The 14705-nt window shown below is 44.3% G+C and overlaps 1 protein-coding gene across 1 annotated transcript in view; it reads left to right on the forward strand.

Annotated features, from left to right (window-relative positions):
• The window catches only part of LOC119967641 (CUB and sushi domain-containing protein 1-like), a 2889858-nt gene that overhangs the window by 2357487 nt on the left and 517666 nt on the right, over positions 1-14705 (forward strand). Inside the window, exons 28-30 of the mRNA XM_038800434.1 lie at positions 3264-3402; positions 4860-5047; positions 10985-11179. Coding sequence (XP_038656362.1) covers positions 3264-3402; positions 4860-5047; positions 10985-11179 — 522 coding nt within the window. The remainder of the gene's footprint in view (positions 1-3263; positions 3403-4859; positions 5048-10984; positions 11180-14705) is intronic.

The raw sequence follows: 14705 nt of genomic DNA on the forward strand, positions 1-14705 counted from the left end.
GTCATGGGACAAGGCACTTGGATATAAGTTAGAGCAGATACAGTGATCCTCCGAAGGTTATAAGACATTCATGAGGACAGTCGTGCATAGGGATATTTCCAGGAGAGTTTAAAGAAACTCCATCATAACTTGCTCTCTATCTAATCATCACCTTACCATGTGTGAAGTCATAAAGTCCTGGTTTGGGCAAGTCACCAGTAGTTCTGTAGATTCCTTGCTAGATAATGAACACTGAGCACAACACATTTTGCGATTCACTGTCTCCCCCCACGCCTCCTCCTCCCTCACCACAATCCTTATTTTTCCAACTCCAGCCCTTACCCTGATCCATGTTGTGGCCACACCTTTGGCAAGATCTCCAACCCTCTCTCAATCCCCACAATATCCTACTTATTTAGCAGCATTTCTGATTTCCTCAGGACATCTGAGAAGCCAGTGCTTCCTTGTTTCCCATCTACTCTCACCACAGGCCTGAATAAATATCTGGAACAATATGCATCCACTTGTGAGGTGACCATGGCTCAATATTAGAATGGTGCATTATATCATTCATCAGGCTGCTAATTTCTATGTTTGCTGGGAAATTCTGATGAGATTATCTTTAGGACAGGTAATTGGCATGACGTGTTATTCTCTAACTAATCCCACAAAATTCCTTTGTGCACGCTGCACAGCATGATTTGCAGCCTGACTATCTGAATTTGTCTAAAAATCCCAGGGGCACCAAACATCCCAGTTTATGAGCAGTTCTGAGCGGTACTAAATCTCTTGCTGCACTGCAGAATAATGGAACCATCACAGGATGTCTGAAATTGAAAGCATATATGAGGCTTTAAAAAAAGAATGGTCAAAACACCATTTCTGGATTAAGGCTTTTGACACTTGCCTGAGGACAAAATTCGTCCCAGATATAATCTGAGTCCTCTATCTGCAGGTCTGATGAACAGCAAGGGGATAAAGTTTAACTTCAATGGGTGTGCGAAATAGGTCACAGAAGACTTGTTACTCATTGAAATAAATAGAAATGAAAATGGGTTTTATAATGGCCAGCTGATCCACTACCATGTATTTTTAAAAGTCCATTATGGGATTTGGGCATCACTGACTAGGTCAGCTATTATTGACCATCCTTAATTTCACTTGAGAATTTGGTGGTGAACTGCCTTCTTGAACCGCTGCAGTCCTTGAGGTGCAGGGAGCTCCAGGACTTTGAGGTATTTTGCAACCCCGCTGAAACAGAATTTTAGCCACATTTAATTTGCTCCAACAATCATTCAATAGACATGACTTGCATTTTAATCAGCTAACTCTGCAATGTAACTCACTTCCCCACAATTTTCCTGCCATCAGACCGATTTTTCAAATGTGACCGACGTATTAAAATTCCAATATCGTGTTTTAAAACTGGACTGGGATTTAAAATGCGTGCATTTGTGTTCATTATCAGCACGTGGGTTTGGATGTACTTGATCATAGTTTGGGTCAAATGTGGGTCCTGTTCATTCAATGTCCTACTGCTTGGCAGGTTTGGTAGGGCCTTCATATGAACAAGCAGGAAGGCGGCAAGTAGAGACCAAACTTGTCTTCTCACCTTCACCACGATTAATTCCAAGGCGGGAAGGATTGTGGATAGCCTTCCTTTACCTATTGATGCTCTTAAGTGGACAATTAATGCCTACTTAAGGGCCTCACCCCATGGGCCCTGGTATGAACCCAGCAGCTGTCAATTAACATGACAGGCCTTCCCGAAGACAGGTGACCAGGGACTCCTGCTGGTTCTGCAGCCACTTTTCCAGACCCCCCCCCCCCCCATTGTCGAAGGAACAGCCTCTCAGCAGTGATTGTCCTCACATTGGCCAATCAGTTGCGCTGGGGTGTGCTCGCTACCAATTAAGGATGGCAGGCAGGCTCCTGAAGCTCAGCCAGATGGAGGCGAGAGCGGGAGTGCCAATGTTTCCAAATTTTAAAACTAAAACATGTCCACAGTAACCAGACCCATCATTGTGGAAAGGAACCCACCCCAAATCAATGATTTGGAACGCTGTCCAAAAAGGATAAGTCGTTAATCTATTCGGAAATATTTGGCAAATTGCCATTGTCTTTCCAACAGAAAATTCACATCAGCAGTGGTTAGCAAATTAATGGTTAAATAATTATAATTTCATCAAAATCTTTAGGTACATATTGTCATCTGGCTGTTACAGTTTCAGTTTTTTTGATTAATGTTTGATTTAAATAATAACTTTACACTGAAATATTTATTATTCTGTAACTTGCAAAGTGTGCTTTTAACTCATTTGCCTGAAAAATAATTGACAGTTGATGATGATTGTTTCGGTTTGTTTGAGTTTTGTTTCTTTTGGAAAACCAATTACATATTTGAGCCAAGTTTTATTTAACATTGTAAAGGAAGAAGATACATTTGTAAAACATGTAAGTTAGTATCTAATTTGTTGTTTCGCCACAAAGTGGAAAGTTAAAGTTGGTAATGGACTTAAAATTAATATCGGCTTTGTGACCTAATATCACATAATATTCCATAATAAATCATTAGTGGATTGGTGGGGTTGATCGCTTCTAATAAGACCACTCAGTACGAAGAAGTGTGCTGTCCAGGATCCAATATAGCATCACAGAAAGCAAAACGAGTTCCGATGGGAGGCCATAGTGTGCTTAGAAATGGCCTGTTCAGCAGGTAGAACTCTGCCAATAATTAGATTTCAGTGTGTGCAACCAGGTGAGACACAGTCGACACAGCACGATCTTGAGTTCCTGTGCAATGTGGAGTGCTGCAGGACCAGCTGGAAAGCACATTATGCAACTTGGCATATGCTGCAATTCTCCCTGCTTCAGGAATAGCTGCTTTGGCACCACAATTGGCAGGTACAACTCTTGCAAGCACAAATGAAGCATAATTGTTTCATGTATTTCACTTGCATCAGTGCCTGCAGGAATCCCCAAGTAAAGCAGTAACTTTAAAGTGGCAGTGTTTCAGCCGCGCATTTAAGAAACGGTTCTTGACATTTAAGAAATACAAGAAATAACAGAGACCTGATTGACATAAAGCCCTCGGGTAATTCCATGTGCTTTGCTGTCAGTTATGCTCTTCAGAGTCATCGTTTGGTCTGCACCGCATAGCATGTTCTGAGTAATTTCCTGTTGTTTGAAAGTAAACAAGCAACACTTCGCTGTCTCCATCGTATTCCTTTAGTTTGAGTAAGCAGAAGACTTGTTGATTTTCTCTTTTATTTCTGTTGTGACAGCTGCTTGCGGAGGAAATCTGACAGGCCCTGCGGGTGTCATTTTATCGCCTAACTACCCACAACCGTATCCTCATGGAAAAGAATGTGACTGGAGGATTAAAGTCAGTCCGGACTATGTCATAGCACTGATATTTAAAAGGTAACTCAAAAATCTTCCTCAGTTCAATATCAAGCAGCAGAATTGCATTCTATGGGCCAAAGCTTTCGAGCTCCAAGGCGTTGTTTCTGCAGTGATGGGGTGGGGTGGGGGTGGGGGGGAACCCTAAAGATGAACCAGGGAATCCCCCACCCCATGCCTCAGAGATACCCAGACCTGGGACGTTCAAACTTCCCACGGGCAATTGTCTTGCGCTGGGAACCAGCCAAATCACAAAGTGTTGACAATTTCAACATCATGTTACACAGGAAAAGTTAGAATAATTTAATAATAATATAGTAATAATCTTTATTAGTGTCACATGTAGGCTTACATTAACACTGCAATCAAGTTTCTGTGAAAAGCCCCTAGTTGCCACACAGCAGCACCTGTTCTTGTACACTGAGGGAGAATTCAGAATGTCCAAATCACCTAAAAAGTACTTCTTTCGAGACTTGTAGGAGGATACCTGAGTACCGGGAAGAAACCCACGCAGACACGGGGAAAATGTGCAGACTCTACACAGGCAGTGACCCAGGTCAGGGAATCAAACCCGGGTCCCTGGCACCGTGAAGCAGCAGTGGTAACCACTGTGCTACCGTGCCGCCCACTCCTAGCTTCTGGGTAACTGTTGCAGAGACCAACACTGACGGTCCCCCCACAATCCGACACACCCGGCACCGCGGCCACCGCTCGATGGGAATTCCCCCAACACCCTCCCAGGCTCGCTTTCCTCTACCCCGCTCCCAAGAGCTGGCCCAACGTGAGCCACCGCCCCAGTCCCTCCCTCTCCCCCCCTCCCTCTACCCCCCTCCTTCTCCCCCTCCCTCTCCCCCCTCCCTCTCCCCCTCCCTCTCCCCCCTCCCTCTCCCCCCTCCCTCTCCCCCCTCCTTCTCTCCCCCCTCCCTCTCCCCCTCCCTCTCCCCCCCTCCCCCCTCCCTCTCCCCCTCCCTTTCCCCCCTCCCTCTCCCCCCCTCCCTCTCTCCCCCCTCCCTCTCCCCCCTCCCTCTCTCCCCCCTCCCTCTCTTTCCCCCCCCCCCTCCCCACCACCACTACCCTCACAAATCCTACCCACATACCTTATGGAAGACCTTTAAATCTGGCCGGGCCTTTGAATTTACCTCGCTTGCTGCAGCTAGTGCCATAAAGAAGGACCCTAGCTAACTTACCTTTGATTCTACACCCCTCGACACTAGGCCCCGTGGACGCACTGCACTGCCCAGGTCTTGTCCAGCCTGAGCAGTAATGCTAGGCAAGGTAGCATCGGCTGGATTTCAAGGTAAGCATTTTCAAGCAGAGTGGCTATCCAACTCAGTTGCCACTCCACTGGAAATTATGGCCTATATGTTGCTGTAAAGGCATGGTAATGATTAATGCTAAGTGCCCTCCATTTGTGGTGAATTATATCAAAATCAGTATTTTTGCCTGACCTCCTTTTGATCTTAACCATTTTCCTTTAGTTTCCACATGGAGCCCAGCTATGATTTTCTTCATATCTATGAAGGGGAAGATTCCAACAGTCCTTTAATTGGCAGCTTTCAAGGATCACAGTCCCCCGAGAGAATAGAGAGCAGTGGTAATAGCCTTTTCCTGGCCTTTCGCAGTGATGCCTCTGTCAGCATGGCAGGATTTGCCATTGATTATAAAGGTATCCTTGCTATCTGATTAATGGTGTTTTAATGCTTTATTCATTTTTAGATGCTGTAGCTGTAAACAGCATATTCTATTTAAAGAAGTGATAATCACTTAAAACCTGTGGGTTATTGTGTCATGTGAGTGTACCTTTAAGACATGGGTGTTTATAAATGTGTGTGTATATAAATATCTGTAGTGAGAGTACCTTTAAGAAATGGGTGTTTACTTCTGCAGTGATGTCAGAGAGTGGGCGGAGCTGGGCTGTCCGTCAACTTTTTACTTTCGTTTTTGAGCAGGCTGCAGGGTGTGTTTTAGTTTTGTTTTCAGTGTTGGAGCTGAAGCCAGATCAAGCAGGTGTACTGCTGTTCTCTCTGCCATCAAAAGACTATCTCTTGATCATTTGGTGAATTCAGAATTATAAATGTTTTCAGTAGTGACTTTAACCCGATGTGCTTCTGATAAAGGTTTTGCTTTTAAGTCGTATGGATGTTAAAAAGGAAAGCTTGAAGGTTTACTTAGTGTTGTAGTATTTGGGGGTTGTATTTGAATTAATCGTTGCTAAGATGTTCACTGTATATTTTTAAAAAGTAAACTTTAGTTCATAGAATAAACATTGTTTTGCTTTAAAAAATACTTTTTTCCATTTCTGCTGTACCACACCTGCAGAGTGGGCCATGTGCTCTCCATACCACAACCTATTAAAAGTTGTGGGTCAGGTGAACTCCATGCTACACTTTGGGGTTCCCTAAACCCTGATGCATAACAACTGGAGAAACCTTTTGTTTTAAACTAATTTCAGTTCCTCATCTCTACAAACGTTTCTGCTTTCAAATTCTTAATCATTTAAATGTCATCCTAAGTATTTGTCAGCTTCTTTCTGGATTTTGAGGGATAAGAAAGCCGATTTTTGGATGTGACACTAAATGCACATGAAGTTTAATCTGAAGCAATATTTTATTTTTTCTGCATAATATTTGTTTGAATATTCTAATTAGGCTTTTAATTTTTACAACAAATAGCTTTTTGCATAGATGAAAAGGAAAATGGAAAATACTGGAAAGCAGAATTGCACTGCAGATCAGTTGGTATCTGAAAGAAAGCCAAAGGTTAATGTTTCGCAATGAGGTCTGATGGAGGTTTCCAACATAAATAGTTTTTGTTTTCGATGCTGACAAATAAACTTTTTAAAGGCACTAGTATAGGGTAACAACATGGATAATGATAACCAGCATGTGACAGGAAGGGACAGAGGACAAAAGCTTAAAGGTGTGCTGGCAGGTAAGGGCAGTGTTGGCAAAGATAGTAAAAAGGCAGCTGAAAGGTCCTGTATCTGAATGTGCATCACATTTGTAACAAAATAGATAAATTGACAGCTCAAAAAGGAATAGATGTGTTGGATCTGATAGCCATCATAGAGATATGGCTGCAAGGTGACCAAGGCTGGGACCTGAATATTCAAGGTAGTCGACATTTCACAAGAACAGAAATGCAGGAAAAGGATGATGAGGTGTCTGTTACTAAGGATGACAGTACAATTGGAAGAGAGAGATCCTGGTTCTCAAGATCAAAATGTAGAATCAGTTTAGGTAGAGACAATAAATAGCAAAGGTAAAAAATTACTTGTGGGGGTGGTTTACATATGCCCTAAATGTAACTACACTATCGGATGGAGCATCCAGGAATAAATAATGGGAGCTTGTACAAAGGGTACTGCAAGAATAATGGTGACTTTAATTTATGTGTAGATTGGATGAATCAGATTGGCAAAGGTAGCTGGAAAGATGAATTTTTAAGAGTGATTTAAGGACAATTTCTTAGAGCAGCCAACCAGAGAGCAGATTATACTACACCTGGTATGTGCAAGGTACAGTATTTACTGACTGTCTAGTAAAGAAGTCTCTAGTTATCAGTGTTCATAACATGGTTGAATTTCGCTTCAGCTTGAAGGGGAAAAGTGTGGGTCTAGTGCTAGTATTTTAAACCGAAATTAAGGCAATTATAAGAGTATGAAGAATGAGTAAGCTTAAAGTGTACTTGGAAATTAAGTTAAAAGAAAGAGCAGCAGAAGGGCAAAACGGTGGGACAGTGGTTAGCACTGCTGCCTCACAGCTCTTGGGTCCCAGGTCCAATTCCAGCCTCTGTTGACTGTCTGCGTGGAGTTTGCACGTTCTCCCCGTGTCTGCGTGGGTTTCCTCTGGGTTCTCTGGTTTCCTTCCACAGTCCAAAGAAGTGCAGGTTAGGTGGATTGGCCATGCTAAATTGCCCTTCGTGTCCAAAAGGTTAGATGTTGTCACTGGTTATAAGGATAGGGTGGAAGAATGGGCTTGGGTTTGGTGCTCTTTCCAAGGGCCTCTGCAGACTCGATTGGCCGAATGGCCTCCTTCTACACTTTAAATTCTATGATTCTGAGCTGAGCAGAAATGCAGTCGCAGACATTTAAGGATATATTTCGTAACACTCATTCTATTGCAAAATAAAGATCATTGGGTGAGAATGCACCATCTATTGCTCACGAAGGAAGTTAAAAATAGTATAAAATTGAAAGTGAAAGCATACAGTTGTGCAAATATCAGAGTAGGTCATATGATTGGACAGAATTTAATAAACAGCAAAGAGTGTTTCAAGGGAGGGAAAATAAGAGAAAGCTATCCAGAAATATAGATAGATCATTAATAAGGAAATTAGTAACTAAACTGAGAGTTGGTCATCCAGAGAATGGCGAGTTAATAACGGGAAATAAGGAAGTGGTGGATACATTGAACAGATATTTTGGTCTGCCTTTATTGTAGAAGACACAAATAGCATCCCAGAAATACTTTTAAATCAAGAAGTGAAAGGGAAGGAAGAACTTAAATCAATTCCAATCACAATTAGAAAAGTACTGAATAAACTATTTAAACTGAAAGCTGATAGGTCTTCAGAACAAGATAGATTGCATTCTAGGGTCTTAATGAAATGGTGCTGAGATAATAGATGCGTTGGTTGTAAACTTGAAAAATTCCATAGATTCTGGAAAGGTCCCATCAAATTAGAAAAGAGTGAATGTAACTCCTCTTCAAGAAAGGAGGGAGTCAGAAACTTGGAACGACAGGCCAGTTCGCCTAACATCTGTCATAGAGAAAATGCTAGAATCTATTATTTATGGAGGTTATAGCAGGGTACTTGGAAAATATTCATGCACTCAAGCAGAATCAACATGGTTATGTGAAGGAAGATCTTGTTTGACTAATTTATTAGAGTTTTTTGAGGAAGTAACAAGTCATGTAGATAAAGGGGATCCTATTGATGTACTTGGTTTTCAAGAAAGCATTTTATAGGGTGCAACTTCAAAGGTTATTACACAAAATAAGAGCTTGCGATGTTTCTGGAGATTGGGAGGGGCATGGATAGAGGATATTTTTAACTAACAGTGGGTAGGAATAGATGGGTTATTTCCGGTTTAGCAAGCTGTCACAAGTGGAGTGCCACAGGTTTGGTGTTGAAGCCTCAACTATGAAATCTATATCAAAGACTTGGATGAAGGGAGCATTGACATGGTTGCAAAATTTGCTGATGCCACAAAGAACGGTAGGAACATAAATTGTTAAGGGGCGGGATTTACCAAGCAACCCATCGCATGTTTCTCGGCAGGCAGCCTGAAATTAGCCAGCGCCGGGTGTTTCTAGTCCCGGTGTTGGCAACGAGGTTGCCCGTTGAATACATCCCTTGCCGCTGTGAAATCCGGGGCGCGGCGCGCCAAAACGGAACCGGAAGATCCCGCCAGCGTGAATGGCGAGAAAGTCTCACCCAAAGAGTCTGCAAAGGGTCGTAGACAGGTTAAATAAGTGGGGAGGGGGGGGGGGGGGGGGGGGGGGGGATTGACAGATGGGGGAATGATGTTTGAAAATAAGAACTTGTCCACGCTGGCAGTATACTATTTAAATGGTGAGAGATTGCAGCGAGAACTAAATGGTGCACAGGGATCTGAGTGCCTGGCATGGAACTCACAAAAGAGCAGATGGAGCAAGTGATTAGGAAGGCAAATGGAAAGTTGGCATTTATTGCAAGAGGAATGGAATATAGAACTAAAGAAGCTCTCCTTGGTTGAGATTACATGTGGAGTACTGTGTAGAGTTTATACTTCCTTAATTAAGAAAGCATCCAATTGCATTCGAAGCAGTTTAGAGAAGGTCACTCAACTGATATCTGGATGCAAGGATTTGGTTAGGGGGAGGAGGGTTAGCTCACGAGAAGACGTTGGGCTTGTTGGGTATTGAGAGGTAATCTTACTGAAACATACAAGTCCCTGGGGGGACTTGACAGGGTGGATGCTGAGAGAATGTTTCTCCTTGAAGACTTGAACTCGGGAACACAGATTAAAGAAGTTTCCCATTTCATCATTAATCTGTAGAGTTCTCCTCCCCAGAGAGCAGTGAAATCAGGTCCATTGAATATTTTAAGACCGAGTCAAATAGATTCTTAATTGGGAAGGGAATCAAAAGGAAAGTAGAGTTGAGGCCACAACCAGATCAACCATGAACCTATCAAACCAGCAAATGATGAAGCAGGCTTCAGAGGCCAAATAGCCTACTCCTGCTCCTCATAGGCATATCCATATGCTTAATTCTTTCCCACTGGTCACTGATCAGTTCCTCCAGAATCCATAGTTAACAAAATCCAATGCTTACCTTTGTTTTGAATTGACAACCGCAGTTCAGGAACTACAGTTTCCGGCTTGCCTCAGGATATTTGCATGTGCGCCAGCCAGGAAAGGGCCACACATGCACAATTAGTGGTTTGTTTCCAACCTTCAGGTGGGAAAACAGTCCTGTGTACCTGTGTAGAAGAGAGGAAGTGAGATGACACTAAATTGCAGGTCAGATGATCTGACCCAAAGTGCCATTCAGGCGAAGTTATCCTAAGGAGCAAGATACTGGGAGGGAAACTGGGAGAATGCCCCAAAGGGACAGAGAGAGGACCCTGAAGAAAGTTTCAGGCAGAGACAAAGACGGAGATTAAAAACCGGCCCCTGACGTAAAGTGAAAAGAAAGGGAAAGACAAATAGGCTCAAAGTTAATGAGTAAGAGCTGCAAGGAGCTGACTTGAAGGGCAACAGGCTTGAGAAAAGACCTGAAGATCAGAGGAAACAGCTTAAAGTTGGCGACTTACACAGCAGACCATTTGAAACAATGCTGTTCTGCTTGGCACAATTGTGCGTAGAAGGCAAAGTTTGAGTATGCTTAGAGTTCCAGATGAAAGGAAATTCTCTCTACGAGATTGAAATCTTGGTGGTAAATCCTTATCAAAGTCATCTGAGTGGGAGCAATAGTTGGAGAGAATTCCAAGGCCAGTTCTTAAATGTGGGAATTGAAAATGTCATGAGAAAGTCATAGTTTCAGAGATCGGTTGGCTCATAATGTGACAAATGTTACGGTACGTTTTTGAGAAATCCAGGGAACTTGCTTTGATTGCATCTGTCATTTCATTTTTTGGTGTCTGACCACAGTTTGCCTGTTAGTTCACATGTACCTCATATTTATACTAAATATTTGAATATAAGTTGGATAATTATAAAATGTTTTGTATTTCTGAATTTGTATGTCCGTAAAGATATTGATGGGGCAAAGGAATCTGTGATTGAATCATTTTGGTATCTTGGGATTTAGATCTTTCCAACCTTTTTTCTGGTGTAATATAATTAACTTTATTCTTGTTTCATAAATATTTTATTCTTGCGTTAAATGTCCATTAGCAGACTCTTGTGAATTTGTTCAGTTACTTTACTTGATGTTTTCCAGTAAAAAGTTAGGATGTATCTAGCCAGGCTTCTCTCAGGGACCCGACCTGTCCAGTATTAACAGTTGGGATTGAAACATTAACAATAAAAAAATTATAGTTTTTAATCATTTGTTAATCCCCATTTCATTGAAATGTTTATTTTTTGTGATTTTTACTCTCTTTTTTCTTGTAGAGAAACCACGAGAAGCATGCTTTGACCCTGGAAACATAATGAATGGCACACGTATTGGCTTGGATTTTAAACTCAGTTCCACTGTTACCTATCATTGTGATCCAGGCTACCAATTAGCAAATGTTGCTACAATCACATGCATCATTGGGGAAGACGGGAAACCAATCTGGAACAGAGCTCTTCCAACTTGCAATGGTAATGTTAAACATAGATTTAATTAAGTGGGCAAAGATGCCATGTCTCGGTGTACAATGTTTTGAGATGATAATCAAAATTAGCTGCCTTTATTCACAATAATCGTTTCAGAGATGAGGAACTTCAATCACGTAGATTGGAGAAGTTGGGACTGTTTTCCTCGGAGAAAGGAAGGTTGACAGGGGATTTGATAGAGATACTCAAAATCATTGAGAAGTCTGGGTGGAGTAGATTGGGAAAAACTGTTCCTACTGGTGGAAGGATCGAGAACCAGAGGGCAGTGATTTAAGGTAACTGGCAAAAGCATGAAAGGAGACATGAGGAGAAACGTTTTCATGCAGCGAGAGGTTAAAACCTGGAATGCATTGCCTGAGAAAGTGGTGGGGGCAGGGTGAATCGAGGAATTCCAGAGGGAACTGGATTGTTCTCTGAAGAGGAAATAATGCAGGTTTATGGGGAGAAGGTGACAGATGGCACTAAGTGCATTGCATTGGTGTGAATGTGACAGTCCAAGTGGCCTCCTCCTACACTTTAAAAAAAATTTAGAGTACCCAATTCATTTTTTTCCAATTAAGGGCAATTTAGCGTGGCCAATCCCCTACCTTGCACATCTTTGGGTTGTTAGGGTTAAACCCATGCAAACACGGGTAGAATGTGCAAAATCCACACGGACAGTGACCCAGAGCTGGGATCGAACCTGGGACCTCGGCGCCGTGAGGCAGCAGTGCTATCTTCTGCGCCACCGTGATGCCCATGCTCCTGCACTGCTAACAGTCCTGTGATTCTAGTGGGTTTTAATTTTTCACTGTGAGCTTTGGCAGGATTAGAACAATCACTATACTATTGTACAGCTATAATTACCCTCGAGATCTGTAAACCTGTTAGGAAATTCAACGCTTTAATTTTACACCAATTCTATTTTCAAAGTGGAATCCTTGTCTTTTTCTGATTGGAAGAAAGAAATCATGCGCGGGATTCTCTGATTCTGGGGCTAAGTGTTGACGCCGTCATAAACGCCGGAGCGTTTTATGCCAGCGTCAACAGACCCCTAGGATCAGCAATCCTACGCCGCACAGGGGGCCAGCTTGGCACTGGAGAGCCTTGCGCTGCTCCAGCTGCCGATACCGGCGTCAAAACGGATGCCGTGGGTCTGCGCATGCGCATGGGTTGCCTTCTCCGCGCCGACCCCGATGCAACATGGCGGAGAGCTACAGGGGCCAGTCGAGGAGGAACATAGGCCCCCACCAGGATAAGCCTGCCCGCCATCAGTGGGCCCCGATCGCGGGCCAGGCCACTGTGGAGGCTCCTCTCGGGGAGGAGGCCCCCTGCCTCAGACCAGCCCGCCCCACTCAACGTGAACGCCGGCCACGCCAATACCAATGGTGCCGAATCTTCCGGCGTCACGTGAATCCCACCCCATATTTTGGAAATTATTTGTGCCAAAATAGTGACTTGTTAAGAACGAGTAATGTTACAGGAATTAATGAATAATGAAAAGGTTTTGTCATTATTTGTAACGCGCTGTAGTTATATGTGTACTGCTCCGCCATTCATCTCACCTTCGGCAAGTAAAATTTGGTTTAATCACTTAGTCTGCCATTACATTCACAGGTGATTGTCACGTGACAGGAATAATGCCGTTAGTTATGCAACAGCCACTTCGGACTGAAAATTATGCTGATAGTTCATCGATTGTAGCAAGTGGAATTTTGTCCAGAATGATAGCTTTGTTGACAACCTTAAGGTCGACGTAGTCTTAAGTTTGCAAATTTTGTGTTGTGCAAAGGCTACATTTGATATCCATGACGATAGTTTGATTTTCTACCATGACACCATCTGCTTCTAGTCATTCTAGCTCCTGTGATACTTCAGTACAAATTTGCAAACGGCAGCTACCTCAAATCTGGCAGAATGGATGGACGGAACTTTCCGTTTTCTGCAGTGTGCTGGCTGAGGCAAGAATAGCAGCTCACCAGCTCCACAGTCTTTCTCACCACATTGTGCAGCGCTGTAGGCAGAAGAAAATCTGCAGGCACGGCCCACAATGTCATGCCGGTGGAGTGGGACCGGAGAAAGTCGGCAAAGCCAGTAATCCCGAGATCGGGGTGCCATTTTGAAAGGGCGTCCTGATCTCCAATAGGAAAATCTGGACCCACCCCCGATGATCATGTGAGCCATCCGCTGAAATAATTGACTCTCTGTAAGCTTGAAGAGTGTTTGCCGCAGGAGTGAGAATAAGTTGAGGAAAATGCAGATGGTAAATTTGGACGCACAAAATTTGCCAGAAATATCTGGGGCTGGATTCTCCGCACCCTGACGTTGAAATCGCATTTGGCGATGGGGCGGAGAATCCAGTTTCGCGCAGAGTTTAAAGAACCGAGTGTAATCATCAAACTTTGAGTGGACTGCTCAGCTAATTCATCAGATCTGTCTTACCTGCTATTTAATGTGCAATTTATAGTTTATGTTCAATCACAATTTACCTGTAAATTCATGCTATTTCTGGAATTGAGAGCATGGGATGGATAGCATTTAGTATTTGCCTTGTTGATTCTTGTATCGTAAAAGATCTTGGCCGGGATTCTCCGGTATCCGGCGGGTGGGCCGTACCGGCGCCAAAGAGTGGCGTGAACCGCTCCGGCACCTTCGGGGTCTAGGCCGGGGCTGGAGTGATTGGCGCCGTGCCAACTGGTGCTGAAGGGCCTTCGCCGGCCGGCATGAGATGGCGCATGCGCAGGAGCGCCAGCGTGTTCCCAGAACCGCTGGCGTGATTCCTGCGCAGGAGGTTTCTTCTCCGCGCCGGCCATGGCGGAGCTTTACAGCGGCCAGCGCGGAGGGAAAGAGTGCCCCCACGGCACAGGCCTTCCCGCATATCAGTGGGCCCCGATTGCGGGCCAGGCCACCGTGCCCCCCCCCCCACCCCCCCCAACCTGGGGCCAGATCCCCCCCGCACCCGCCTGAGGACTCCGCAGGCCGCCCGCAGAGCCAGGTCCCACCGGTAAGAACCTTGTGTAATTTACGCCAGTGGGACTGGCCGAAAACGGGCCGCCACTCGGCCCGTCGCAGTGGAGAATCGCCCGGGGGGGGCGCTACCAACGGCCCCCGACCGGCGTGGCATCATTCCCGCCCCCGCCAAAAAAACGGCGCCGGAGAATTCGGCAGCCAGCGTCGGAGCGGCGGGGTGGGATTCACGCTGCCCCCCCCCCCCCCCCCTCCCCCCCCCCCCTCCCCCCCCCCCCCCCCCCCCCCCCCCCGGCGATTCTTCGACCCGGCAGGGGGTCGGAGAATCTCGCCCCTTAAGTTTTAATCCGTGGAATCTTCTATTTGTAAATAACTGGGATTTTGGATTAAATTGTTTTGTCTTTAACTTTTTTAATTAAGTTAATGGTTGCCAATGAGATTGTAACTAGATGTAAATTAATACTCATGAATGCAGAATACAGTGCAACATCTGGCTGGCATCTTTGGGAAACGATGCTTCCAAAATTAGGAGAGTGCTATTTGGAAATTAATTCCTGGTGCAGAT

The sequence above is a fragment of the Scyliorhinus canicula genome, chromosome 6, assembly GCF_902713615.1.
Source record: "Scyliorhinus canicula chromosome 6, sScyCan1.1, whole genome shotgun sequence".
Taxonomy (NCBI): Eukaryota; Metazoa; Chordata; class Chondrichthyes; order Carcharhiniformes; family Scyliorhinidae; genus Scyliorhinus; species Scyliorhinus canicula.